The 14985-nt window shown below is 41.4% G+C and overlaps 1 protein-coding gene across 1 annotated transcript; it reads right to left on the bottom strand.

Moving 5' to 3' along the window:
- Positions 1 to 3541: 3541 nt before the first annotated feature.
- Positions 3542 to 13914, bottom strand: arl6ip1 (ADP ribosylation factor like GTPase 6 interacting protein 1). The gene is given in 6 exon segments (NM_001016131.5): positions 3542 to 4046; positions 6762 to 6846; positions 7211 to 7328; positions 8127 to 8246; positions 9618 to 9751; positions 13777 to 13914. Coding segments are annotated over 6 exon segments (612 nt in total). The 5' UTR covers positions 13813 to 13914; the 3' UTR covers positions 3542 to 3927.
- Positions 13915 to 14985: the final 1071 nt, after the last annotated feature.

Here is a 14985-nt window from a genome sequence, read left to right as displayed (position 1 = left end):
AATAGGATGTGGGGGGGGGGGGGGTGGAGCTGAGGAATGTAGCAGGATACACAGGACTTAAAGAGAGCATGAGAGGATTGCTAGGGGGAGGATGGATATACAGAACACTAATCTGCAAAGTTAATTTTTCAAATTTTTTTATACAACAGTTTCTGTAGTTCACTAGTGCATTGCAAGTATGAGCATTATACCCTATTAAACTTAAAGGGACAGTAACACCAAAAAAATTAAAGTGTATAAAAGTAATTACTATATAATGTAATGTACTGGTACAACTGGTGTGTTTTCCTTAAAAAGACTACTATAGTTTATATAAATAAAGCTTCTGTGTAGCCACGGGGGCAGCCATTTACAGGAGAAAAGGCACAGGTTACTTAGCCGATAAAAGATAAAACCCCATTATATTCTACAAAGCTTATCTGTTATCTGCTATGTGCCCGTGCCTTTTCTCCTTTTTCCCAGCTTCAATGGCTGCCCCCGTGTTGACATAGCAGCTCATTTATATAAACTATAGTAGTGTTTCTGTTGCAAATGTACCAGTTTTACCAGTGCAGGGCAACTGTACATTATATTTTAATTACTTTAAAACACTTTCATTTTTTGGTGTTACTGTTCCTTTAAATACCCAGGAATGGAACTAGCAGTAGGCAGTATGCCAGCATTGCCTAGGGGGCATCGGTGAGCTGTGCTAGGCATGTACCTCTTCTATCTGCCTATCCTTATTTCAGGCCGTGGGTGAGGGAAGGGTAGCTCCTGAAGAATCTTTGGTCAAACTCACCTGTGCTGGGGGGGTAGATGTGGGGGCAGAGGGGTATGTGATCCAAATCTCCTTGCCTTAGGTGTCTCATTAACTTTGCCCGTTACTGTACACACTGGCACAGTTATAGTTCACCATTACAAGCAGTAAGGGCCTGGATCCAGGGCCTAGAGGCACAGGAGCTAACACTTAAAATTACACTAACCATTGCCTGAGCTAAACATACTGGAAAAATGTGTATAAGACATACCACTATACATATAGCCCCATAGTACCTGTAACTATACAACGACAGGAGAAGGGAAGCTTTGCATATTCATGTTACATGACTCTGCTTGCTATATTTCACATTAGAAGTTATACAGATGTTTAGTTAAAGGAGAAGGAAAGGCAAAGTCACTTGGGGGTGCCAAAATTTTAATTGCTTACCTTCTACCACGGGCTGGTGCCCCTGTTTGTAGAAAACAGCACCAGCCCGGGGTACCTGCAGCGAGCGCTTCCTCCTTCCTGAACGATCGCGCGCGCATGCGCAGTAGAGTGAAAAGCCAAACTTTGAACAGAGAAGTCGGCTTTTCACTCTACTGCGCATGCGTTTGTCTGGGACAATTGGCTGCAGCGCTAGTAGGAAGGAGGAAGCGCTTTCGACAGGTACCCTGGGCTGGTGCTGTTTTCTCCTAACAGGGGCACCAGCCCGGGGTACAAGGTAAGCGATTACATTTTGGCACCCCCAAGTGACTTAGCCTTTCCTTGTCCTTTAAGGAGCTTTGTATATTGTACATTGCATATTAAATGCAAAGTAATATGACTGATGCAATGTACAATATACAAAGCTCCTTAAACGACACTGGAAAGGGACAGCATTGCATGTGATAATATTTCCTGGCTGCAGTTTTAATTGTCCACAATCCTTACTGATGGCCTTCAAGCCACACATTGACTGGACACAGGGAGATCACATTCTACAGCTGCTACTAGTGTGTCCAATCAGAGACGGACATGTGAGTCCTCAGTGGCGCAACAGGATTTGTAAAGGGCCAAGAGCATATTTTAACATCCCTTATGAACCTATAACACGAGGCATTCCAGTTAGTTTTAATGCAGGCAAAATAATTAACTTCTACAATTACCCAGAGAACAATGTGGGGTTCTTTTGGGACCCAGCTTCTGCACTGCAAAAATACATAAGCTCTTCTGTCTCAGTACTTTATCAGTTCCCACAGTGTGATTTCCCTTTCTCCTTATTCAGCGCTTGAAGCTAAACCACACCACGAGGAATGTTGAACCAGCTTGTCAGTTGTTGCCATGAAAGGTTTGCATATTACCAAATCTGCTGCAACATAATAAAATCCTATGTGGTGTGCCCTTTAAGACTTAGGGCCCAAGGGTACAGCTTCAGTTGCCTTGTCCTTGGGGCAATATATTGGGACAGTGTAAAAGAAACAGGAGTAGAACTGTCAATCAATGAGTGTGCTGAGTGCCGCCGCCCCCCTTGCACTGCCTAGGAATGGACAGATGGGGTTTTTGGAGAAAATTTTCATAAGTCAGGCTGAAACACTACTTTATGAAGCACATTCCTTCTATATTAAAGGAGAACTATACCCCCCAGACAATAAAAGCCCCCTTAACTAGCACTGCCTTGACCCCCATAGTACTCACCTCTCCCTTATCGCATAGGGACAGTTTTTAAAGTTAGCAACTATCGCTAACCCCAACATAAAAGAGCAGAGTAGCGCCGCTGCGTACCCTGCCGACATCTTCCATGCACATAAACAGTCTTCAGGTCTCACCACCGATACACACCCTGCTTGCGCATGCACAGTTTAAGCAGATTTCCTGCTACCACCAACTGCACATGCGCAAGCAGGGTCCGTATCAGCGGAGAGACACGAAGACAAAGCCCGTGCACATTCATAGGGTTATAAATGGATATTACATTTTTCCCACAGTGCTACCATCTGAAATCTTTTGGGATACAGCTAAATGGTCAGTTCCTCTATGCCGACTCAAAAGGCACAATCTGCCATGCAGAGCCCAACCAAGAGCCTGTTCCTATAGATTGCAACATGAAAAAAAGGAAACATGTCTAGCTGTCTCCCAGTGGCTGCCCTGTGTCCACATTACCCACAAGACTTACTTCCAGGGACAGCAGTTAAAGTTAGTTTACCTCTAAGTTAATAGTATGTAACAGAATATAATTTATTAGAATATATATATTTGTTAGTTTTTTGGGTTTTTTTTTCAATTATTTGCCTTCCTGTTTCCAGATTTTAAATGGGGGTCACTGACCTCAGCAGCCAATAAACTTCTGCTCAGTAAAGCTAAAATGGTTTTATTTTTATATTTCTTATCTTTCTATGCAGTCCCTCCCCCATTTATATTCCAGTCTCTTGTTCAATATTGTCTGGTTGCTAGGTAACTTGGACCCATGCTACAAAATAGCTACTAAAATTGAGTCAGGCGCTACTGAACAAAAAACTAAATAATTAAAAAAACTACTAAAAATACAAAATTAAAACCAGTTGCAAATTCTTTGAGTATCTCTGTCTACATCATACTAAGATGTTAAGGTAAACTATCCATTTTAAATGCAAAACCTCCATCCTGAGTGTATCAGTGAATCAACCTTTAATAAGGTTAAGTACAATGCATAAGGTCTACCTGTGCCTATTAACCTTGTCACAAATGAGCCACACATTAGTTTACACATAACCCCCTACTTCACTAAGCTTGTTTCCAGCTGCAATTGAAATATGAAATATGTAAAAAATCAAATCTAAAAGTTGGTTACTTTAATAACCTAAGTTTATTACATTAATTCACAACAGGAAGACAACAACCAAAACCAGCATTACACGGGGACATGGAAATTATATTTACAAGGAAAATGACAAATAAAAAGTAGTATGAGCAGTTCTTGCATTCATGACAGCGGAATTCAGAGACAGGACAGACCATTGTTACAGCAGTTTTTAAAATACTCTTCAAGGAATCTTGACACTGTACACTAAAGAAACTTGAAAAGTTTCAGTGCAACCAGTTTAAAAACGATACAGCATTGGCAGTTACTGGGGAACTGACAGCAAGGTCAGACATTTCTCCTTCCAAAACACAAATATTTGAGAAAACAAATGATCCCACAGGAACTTCCATTTTGAACAGGGCAAATCTTCTCATTCGTTCTTCTTTTCTTTCTGCTTGAGTAATTTGTTTATTTCTCGCTTCCCCATTCCAACGTACTTTGTGATAATGCCATGTTTGTTGAGGCCAGGAAGCATAAGCAGAAAGCTCACTGAAACACAGATATTGTCATTAATACATCATAATAATTCCGGTGGAAATGTTTTCTGAAGTTTCTAATATTATTATGGAAAATGAAAGACTGTGATAATGGACATTTCTGTAATTTTCAAACTGCTTGCCCTCATTGTAAGGGCCCCCGCAGGTGCCAATTTCAACAGAATATGCAATCCCTTCCGACTGCTGCTGATTTTAAAGGAAAAGTTGAGTGTAAAAATGAAACTGAGTAAAATAGATAGAAATAATTTTTATTTTGGGCAGTCTAATATAGTTAGACATCTGCTCACTCCAGCCTTTACAGATTACATTTTTGCCTAACATAATAGCCAGCTCTCTAACCTCTTAGGTTCAGTGATCCCCAACCAGTGGCTCGTGAGCAACATTTTGCTCACCACCCCCTTTAATGTTGCTTTTAGTGGCTTCAAAGTAGGAGTCCATTTTTGAATTTTTGGCTTGGAGACAAGTTTTGGAAGCTCACACAGTTTTACACAGTTTTACTCCAAACAGAGTCTCCTGCAAACTAGCAGTCCACATGGAGCTATCAAATAACCAATCCCAGCCCTTATTTGGTATCCTCAAGGAATTATTTTCATGTGTGCATAGCTCACTGAAGCTTTTTTACATCTAAGTGTGGCTCACAAGTAAAAAAACGTTAATTAGTCAGTGACTTTAGAGCAGTGTTCCCCAACAGTGGCTCGTGAGCAACATATTGCTCCCCAACCCCTTGGATGTTGCTCCCAGTAGCCTCAAAGCAGGTGCTTATTTTTGAATTATGGTAAGGAGGCAAGTTTTGGTTGCATAAAAACCAAGTATAATGTCAAACAGAGTCTTCTGTAGGCTGCCAGTCCACATAAGGACTATTAAATAACCAATTAAAGCTCTTTTTGCTACCCCCTTTTTTCATGCTTGTGTTGCTCCCCAACACTTTTTCCATTTAAATGTGGCTCATGGGTATAAAAGGTTGGGGATCCCTGCTTTAGAGGAAAGGGGGTGGGGCACATGGACATAACTCTTCGGTTAGTGTGTCAGATTCAAATAATGTAGGCCGGGAGGTGAGCTGCAAGTGGCTGGGTGGGGGAGGAGGGACTGTTTGCACCAGGTCCCCTCAGAAGATTTTTTTGCAAAGGGTGACTGCACGACCAAGTTACACTACTGATCACAATAATGATATACCTTAAAGGGGACCTGTCACGCTAAGACATAATTCCAAATTCTTTTCAATTGTGTTTGACAAGCAAAATAAACTTCACTTACACTATATACTGGAAATAATATACATTGTGTTTCCTTTAGTCTTGGAATAACACAATCACAGCAAGTGTGCCATTATGGACAATGTTAATATGACAAGCTTTACATCATGCCAAAATCTTGTTTATGTGCCAGAATCAGGAACCCGATGCAAATGTACATGCACTGGCTACACAATTAGATAGTGAGGAGGAAAGTGAGTGCTGAATAGAAAGTGAAAGTAATTGTCTGCCTCACCTCTATGCCTAAGGCTGGGAAGGCAAAAGATGATTGACAGCTGGGATTTTTAAATATTTTTATAATGGGTATGGATGTATTAATAAAAAAGGAATTTGGGTTTTATGTGTAATTTGAAAGGGACTTTTATTATACTTTTTTTTATGTCTGGGTGACAAGTTCCCTTTAAGTGAATACTGTCATTGGAAAACATGTTTTGTTTTTTTTAAAACATATCAGTTAATAGAGTTTCTCTAGCAGAATTCTGCATAGAAATCAGTTTTTTTAAAAATGCAAACAGATTTTTTATATTTAATTTTAAAATTTCATGGGGCTAGCCATATTCTTCAATTCTCAGGGTGCCACAGCCATGTGACCTGTGCTCTGATAAACTTCAGTGACATTTTAATGCTGTGCTGCAAGTTGGAGTGCAACCCCCTCCCAGCAGCCGATCAGCAGAATAATGGGAAGGTAACAAGCCTGCAGCTCCCAGTAGATATCAGAATAGCACTCAATAGTAAGAAATCTAAGTCCAGCTTGGGACTCCTCCAGTTACATGGGAGTTGGAGAAACAATAGGTTATCTGGAAGCAGTTCTAATGTGTAGTGCTAACTTTTAAATGGTAGAGTGAATTATTTGCTTTGTAAACAATGTAATTAAGAAATAAAAAGTATGACAGAATCCCTTAAAAAAACCATAACACCAAAAATTGGTGGTAAAAAATGTATTTTTAAGTAATTAAAATGTAATTCAGTTTAGTCTTGTCCTGATAAAACCGGTGTGTTTGTACTATAGTTTATATAAATAAGTTACTGTGCAGGTACTCAGTGGACTACTAAAGCCGATGACACGCGAGATTAGTTGCCCCGTGATTAATCTCCTCCAACGGTGGCGACTAATCTCAAATGCATTAGAGTAGATAACTCGCCACCGCTAATAGCAATTCAAGATGGAAAAAAGGCACAGGTCACATAGCAGATAACAGATAAGCTCTGTAGAATTCAATGGTGTTTTTTCAGAGTTTCTGTTATCTGCTATATAACCTGTGCCTTTTCTCTTTTTTTCAGACTGAATGGCTGCCCCTATGGCTACACTGCAGCTTGTTTACATAAACTATAGTAGTGTTTCTGAAGCAAAGGCACAGCGTTTAAATACACAGCTATTTTGCACTTAAAGCAAAACAGTTTCTTCTATGATTATAGAAGTATTATAAAATCTAAACTCTCAGAGTGAAACTTACCAATAAGATATGTGAGCAATAGGTTATGAACTTGCTGTCCAATCCATGCAACCACAGCAAGAGCACTTATCATTGACATAAAGTACTGCAAGAGAAAACCATTTAGCTTTCAGTTAGCCAGGGTACATTTTACTACAAATAATACATTCATATTGATTACGGTTTGGTACTGATGTCAATGTAAAGGTTGCCATAGGAAACCCGCTGTAAGGAAATTAATCTGTCAATAAAAATTGTCATATACTGAATTCAGCCAAAATGTAAATTTTGAGTAACCCAACTATAAGAAATAGCAGCCCAAACAATTACATATTTTTTGCATGTTCAATTGCAAATATTTAGAAATATTCTAGAAAGAATGGCTGCACTCATTCAACCACAAAATGTAAGACCCAGTTACAGCTATGTTTGTTCTTATTTATGTAATTCTCAATAGTCCCAGTATTTACCATTTTGGGTTTTTCCTCCTTCAGGACAAACAAACGTTTCCACCAACCAACAATTCGCCTTCGTGTTTTTACAAGGTTGCTGCAAATCTCATGGAACCTTTGTTGCTGCTCAGTGGTCCTGAAAACAAGTGAAATAATGGACATTAGGCCATTGGAAGAGTTTTGTTTTAGAAAGCATGATTAGCGCAAGAAAGGGTTTTAAATGGATATCAGACGCCTCTGACAACCTGGAATGTGTTATTGGGTCTAACTGACACAACATGTTACAAATGCACATTCCTATTCCTAACAGACTGGAAGCCCATTGAATATATCCTCCTCAAATTTTACTTTATACTATTTAGTGCTTCTATACTTGCCAACAGTTCTGTCATTTTAGGTTGAAAGAACACAAAGGGGAGAGGAACAGTCTGGTGCCACACTCATGAAGACCTTATCTTCAAGGAGAACTAAAGTTCAAAGACAAAATTAGTCTAGACATACTATATCTTATGTTATGGGGTTTTTGTTTCAGCCTAGTGCCACAAAATCCATTTTTCCAGTGATAAGCTGTGCCTTAAGATGCCCCAGCAGGTCTCCATCTTCAAATCATGGAAGCATGCTGGGCTACTAGCAGTTAACTGAGCTTGTGCACTGACACACAGTATACACAGAATTCACATTACAAGGCTACTTGGTACTTAATTCACATTAAATGGCAACATAGACACCAGTTATTCTGCATCAGAAATGAATAAATAATCAGCCTTGTAACATAATTTCTGCTTCTGATGCTTGTCCTCTGGCTAATGATATATGCGCTGGAAGAATTAAATGCTAACTTGCAATACACCTTATAAATAAAATGCAGACAAGATGCACAAGATACTAGTGTCAATGAATCAAATAAAGTATAAATATATGCATTCTTACTGACCATTTGTTTGAGCCAAAAATCCTGGGAGCAAGTGTTGGAACAAGATAATCAGCCAAACACAGGCACATGACAAAGCAGGATATACCAGAGAGGACAGACGGATCCAAGTAATAGATCATCCTGTGAAAAATTAAGATTTAAGACCATGATTACTCTATGTACCCCAAATCAAAATTATTTTATTAAAAGTACAGATGTCACCCAATTACTCTTTTTCACCTAAGGAGAAATGGGCACACAGTGCTCTGCCAAAAAATGACAAGTTGAAGTACATATACAAAGTTGCATGGGAAAATATAACAGCTGGAAGACTGAAAAAACACAAAATGCCACCATTTACTTACCTTTCCCAAGAGTCAGTAGATCCGACTTGCTCATGGGCAGTAAAGTGAAAATGAAAAATGTTACTTTACTGCACACGTACAAGCCCAAGCTAGGGACCCTTGCAATGTAAATAAAACGGTGGCACTGCACTGTTTTTTCCTGGTGCATTTTTTTCCAAAAAGAAACTTCAGACTGAGTTAGCAGCTTATTGGCTTAAGTTATGGGGCAATATCTAGCCAACTTAATCAGGCAGGTTTAAAAATCCCATTAGACGAGCACACAAGCATTTTAATGCAGTCCTTATTCAGTGGGCCTTTGTAGGTCTCAGGGTATGATCTGATCTTGGGATCAGCCTGATTTGGATCCTCTTGTTTGGGGGCCTTGCCAAATGAGTGGAATTGGCAGTGTATGGCCAGGTTTAGCTATATAATACACTGGAGGGTACCTAATATTTTGGCTTCCCTGGTTAATAAATATTTCCCTGACCCTTAAGTATTTCCAGCTGAAAAGCCCCAACTGCTTACGCATTCACCCATTTAAAATGGATGGAAAGTGACAGTGATGGTTTAAACACTAAATTGGTCCTCAGCTGTAGACAAGCTTAACAGTATTGGTGCTCCCTCTCCCTTGGCTCCACCAGTGCAAAATCCATACTATAATATCCACACAAAGAGGAGCATTAAATGCTTGGATAAGGGGCTACAGCAACTGAAAACATGTCAGCTGCATAAAGCACCAATAGCAGTATAAACTGCATAAAGCACCAATAGCAGTATAAACTGCATAAAGCACCAATAGCAGTATAAACTGCATAAAGCACCAATAGCAGTATAAACTGCATAAAGCACCAATAGCAGTATAAACTGCATAAAGCACCAATAGCAGTATAAACTGCATAAAGCACCAATAGCACTATAATCTGCATAAAGCACCAATAGCAGTATAAGTTGTATGTGTACCCCTCTCTGTATTGATATTATATTGTGACTGCTGTGCTGTCCAAAAGAATCAGTACAGTAGAGTAGCAATTTGGATTATTATTAAATAACACATTTCTGCTGGAAGAATATTTCTACACTACTAAAACTACTTATGGTAAGTCAAAAATCATTACAGACATGAAGCCAAAATATTTACTTTAAGAATATGTTCAAACCTATTACTTACAGAAATAGAAAAGAAACAGCTCCCATTATAGCTGCTGGGAACCATGGCTTCTCCCAACGAAGAACACGATCGGTCACCAGAATCACTTCACCCCATCCTTGAAAATGCTCTTCAAGGCTGGCGGTCTCCGCAGCCTTTAGAAAAAGATTTCAGAATAAGTCATAGAATTATTAAATGTAATATTTTATTTCAATCACAGTGCAGGATAACCTGTATCTTTCTGTAGTTTGAATCACCATACCTTGAGTCTCCAAAAGAATCATTTAACTATTAATTAAACCCAATAGGATTGTTTTGCCTCCAGTAAGGCTTAATTATATCTTAGGTGTGATCAATTACAAGGCACTGAAATAAAAAAAATAAAAAAATGTAATGATTACAATGGAGTCTATGGGAGATGGGCCTCCTCTAATTGGAGCTTTCTGGATAACGGGTATATATTATCAACTGAAACTTGTGTATTGTAACAAATATTGCACCCTTTGTTTTAAAATATGAGGATATCATGTCACCTTGTAAAAGATGAAATATACTTAAGCTTTGCCTTTGTGTCTTTATATGTTAATGGAACTCCTTGGTGACTTTTTAATATCACTATAATACAGAATATGGCACACGCAAAGACAAGTTCTAAGGTTAAAGGAGGCTTGCCTATTATTAGGTGTGGTTGCTTATGAAACTCATCAGGCATACCTTTTAGATGGATGGAATAAAGTCATGTTTTAACAAACATCTTTTGTGGTCAATTGGTGTGCGAAAGCAATTTAGGTTGAATGTTTCTTCTACCGCCTGAGGATACAGGTTCACGGCTTAAGGTACCTGGACCAACTTTCCTAATTGGTGAGTTTAGCTGACAATTACTAACTGGCCAATATTACTCTATTAAGCTTGAGACGGTATCTCACCAATTTACAAGGGACGTGTATGCTTTACACTTTATCTACTGTGTCCGGGTGACCCCCAATAACTATTATGGATAAGTGTGAAGTGATTGTATCACTATTAGGGCAATGGCACATGGTAAGATTTTTTGCCCGTGGTTAAATCTGCTTGGAAAGATATATTGTTGAGCTATTATTATACTGATGTTACTGAATGTTAAGAAGCCCTCTGTGTGTGTAAACACTTACCTGATACCCCGGCCGGTGTTCCTGTTAGCAGAAAGCGGACCGACTCGGAGTTCCACCAGCAAGCATCATGGAGGAATCCTCTTCCTCCTCCTTTCTTTGCGCTAGCTAGCTTTTCCACTCCTCCAAGCAAGAAGACGAAAGGAAGAGGATTGCTCGCTCCCCAGTCTGGTTCAGTTTTCTGCTAACAGGAGCACCGGCCCAGGGTATCAGGTAATGATGATACAATCACTGGGGGGCACCCACCAATGACTAAACCTTTCCTTCTCCTTTAATAATAACAATAATAGGTCTTGTGCAGGAAGTATAAAGAAATCAATGTCTGTTTGGGCAAGCAGACATAATTGCTCAATAAATGGATTACAGGAAGCTTTATCTTTCCTTTCTCCTCACATCTCTCTAACATGACTACAAACATATGACCTTGATATGCATTAATAAAGCCTCAAACTGAAATTCAGTACTGTAAAATGTATAATATTATGTATTAGTTATAGCAGTACTAACATTTACTCCTGTGTCTGATTGTTACCATTTATTATGCAGGGGTTTCTGGGTTAACAGTGTTAACTATAAATCATTTGGAATTTCTTTTGCTTCCCGATTCTCTGCATCCAATGCCACTAATCAGCTGATAACAGGCAACACCCTTCCTAGAGGCTTCAAAGGCCAGTCCAATCAGCCTGCCATGAGTCAATGCTGCAATAAAATACCCCCACCCAACACCTTTTACTAGAATATGACTAAAAAACACCAAAATATCTCAAAATATTAAAAAAGGGTTTGTGGTAGGACCTCAAGTTAAGGAAACACAACCTGGTCCAGTTTTCGTTTTAACTTAGAAAAGGGTTAGCGTCAAGAAGAAGAAGAGTTTGATGCATTTTGCATTATCATGGTCATAAGATCTTGCATTTTTTCCTACTGCCTCATAAAAATTTCAGGCCAGTTAGCCGACAGCTTGGCAACGGGAGGTGGAAGTGCAATAGATCAGCCTTTTGGCAAGTTCCCAAATACTGGAGCCACAGTGAACTCAGTACAGAAATGTAATTTTGAAAAATACTTTAAATAAATGTCCAACCGGGGGCCCAACAGCTGCTGTCCTGCAATAATGTCAACTAGAAGACTAAGACAATGGTCATTTAGCCAATGCTAATTGTAAAGTGTCCATCCAGCAGCCCTCCAGCCGTTAGACTAGTGGCACCCCATGCTGTAGAAAAAGCCAATGTATGCTGATCTACTTCTTGCTGTAAGTGCACCGACAGGCATGTTGTTGGCCTACACATGCACACACAAAGCGGGTGTCATACTTTCGCATTTCTGTGCCAAAATCCGCTCAGGCCCATAGTGTACCTGTCAGTGTGCAGATAGAAGTGGATGGCCTTTTGCCCAGCTTGATTTTGTACACAAAGCCTCGGCTACAGGGGCCCAGAATATGCCAGTTAGTAGAGATTTGGGTAGAATGCATATTTTTCAACCTTGGAAGCCAAACTTACAAGTCAATTAGTGTAAGTGTTTTTGGAGAACACTATTTGCTGCCCTAGATATTCTTGGAACTATGGCAGAATAGCTAATAGTAAAGATTACATATGGCAATAACCTTGTTATGAGCTGATGGGGCGGCAGCCAAATACTGGGTGTCAAATATGTGCTTGACCCAAAAAAGTACAGAAACCACTGCCCTAATCCAACAACTACGGCTACACAGTCCTAGCGACGTAGTCCAACACCTGGAGCCACAGACTCGTAACAAGCCCTAGTCCGACACCTGGAGCCACAGACTCGTAACAAGCCCTAGTCCAACAGCTGGAGGGCCACAGACACATAACAAGCCCTAGCCCAACAGCTGGAGGGCCACAGACTCGTAACAAGCCCTAGTCCGACACCTGGAGCCACAGACTCGTAACAAGCCCTAGTCCAACAGCTGGAGGGCCACAGACACATAACAAGCCCTAGCCCAACAGCTGGAGGGCCACAGACTCGTAACAAGCCCTAGCCCAACAGCTGGAGGGCCACAGACTCGTAACAAGCCCTAGCCCAACAGCTGGAGGGCCACAGACTCGTAACAAGCCCTAGTCCAATAGCTGGAGGGCCACAGACTTGTAACAAGCCCTAGCCCAACAGCTGGAGGGCCACAGACTCGTAACAAGCCCTAGTCCAATAGCTGGAGGGCCACAAACTCGTAACAAGCCCTAGTCCTATAGCTGGAGGGCCACAGACTCATAACAAGCCCTAGCCCAACAGCTGGAGGTCCACAGACTCGTAACAAGCCCTAGCCCAATAGCTGGAGGGCCACAGACTTGTAACAAGCCCTAGCCCAACAGCTGGAGGGCCACAGACTCGTAACAAGCCCTAGTCCAATAGCTGGAGGGCCACAAACTCGTAACAAGCCCTAGTCCTATAGCTGGAGGGCCACAGACTCATAACAAGCCCTAGCCCAACAGCTGGAGGTCCACAGATTTGTAACAGGCCCTAGTACAATAGTTGGAGGGCCACAGACTCGTAACAAGCCCTAGTCCAACAGCTGGAGGGCCACATATTTGTAACAAGCCCTAGTCCAACAGCTGGAGGGCCACATATTTGTAACAAGCCCTAGTCCAACAGCTGGAGGGCCACAGATTTGTAACAAGCCCTAGCCCAATAGCAGAAGGGCCACAGACTTGTAACTAGCACTAGTCCAACAGCTGGAGGGCCACAGGGCAGACATCCTGGAATCAAATCGTACGTTCTTCTAGCAAAGAACCTCCCTTTCCAGCCCTTGGCACAATACGTCCTTACTGCGGTTCCACTGATTATCAGTATTTGTTCTGTCAGAATAACATGAGGTTTTGCAAGCGATTAAATCGACACACACATTGCACTAACCAGCCCGCACAGCCTGTCATTCACACGGGAGGTTCCTATTGATTTGCCGAGTCAGGCCTGCAGTAACTAGCATAGCATTTGGAAGACTGTCAGCATATTATATTAATGGTACTGCGTATAACCTCTTACCAAGAAAGCCCGCACTGTTTAATCACCGCTACGGCACCTACCAGCTGATTGGCACTCCTGTTGTCCCCTTCCGCCATTGTCTGTCACAGTCCCTGCTAGAGCGCACTCTCACACTGGCAGCGAGCAGCTAACGCACTGTTACATATAAGGCGGCTCCCGGCATCCTTCACGAGAACTAGGCTGCCTAGCAACAGCACAAGCAATAGATTTAGGATTGGTGGGATTAAGCAAAAACACAGACCAGTCGGCCAATCGCGATGTTGTATGATAAATCTGCCAAATTACATTACAAATGTTTGAAATTTTTTGAATAGCCGTTTTGACGCTTGAGGGGTGTGATAAACAAAAGGAAAGGTTTCGTGTAGGGCATTGCAAATCCATGTGCTATCCATTCGGCAGAGTGACAATAAGGAGAGGCGCAGCTACACACTGCGTTACTCGGTGAGGCGGCGGCACTGCATGCCCATATTGGCATACCTCTTGTGGGGAAAATTCTGATGCGGGTGAAAGAACATACCTAGGACTTGAACAGCTACACAACTGTGAAACTCACAGCGCCCTCCACAGATCATGGGCAAAACTGCATGAGTTTTTGAGGTGGAATGTGGCTGCCTTTTGACATTTGTATTAAAACAAGTAAACATGGAGCAAGTTAGTGCCCCATGCGCCCCGTATAACTTCTAGGCCCCCTCAAGTCGCAGAGTCTGCTATAACCATAGTTATATCCCCCTACAGAGTACCCAATCAGTTTAATTGAGGTGTCATCACCCCTAAGCCCAGCACAGAGCCCCCAATTAGCAGAACCCCAAACAGGATTCCAGCTCGGCTACTGTGACTGGTTGGAGTGCTGAGGGCCTGATCCATTTCCTGTAACAAGCATCCATTGCAGTAGCTCTCTTGTTCTGGGCTATTATAGGTGCCTTGCTCTGCAGGCAGACCCCTCCTACTGTTGCTAATGTGGCCCTAATTCTCTGAACAGGCCTCAGGCACAGTGGGAGCAGCCGATGGACTAAGGGCTATACAGGTGTGTGACTGGTAGCCAAACGCAGTGCAGCCTATACCTGTTGCTTTATTTCACTCATCCAGAGACTCATGATGCAAAACCCGACATTTGCAAATCCGAAGGAGGTACAGTTAAGGGCCGTGACAAACGGGGATATTAGTTGCTAACGACAAATCTCCCTTGTCGTGGGCGACTAATCTCTCCGAAATGCCATCCCATCGGCTAGAATATAAATCGCCGGTGGGAT

Source organism: Xenopus tropicalis, chromosome 9, assembly GCF_000004195.4.
Source record: "Xenopus tropicalis strain Nigerian chromosome 9, UCB_Xtro_10.0, whole genome shotgun sequence".
Taxonomy (NCBI): Eukaryota; Metazoa; Chordata; class Amphibia; order Anura; family Pipidae; genus Xenopus; species Xenopus tropicalis.
Note: the sequence above shows the minus strand (reverse complement) of the source record. Positions and strands in the feature narration are given on the sequence as shown.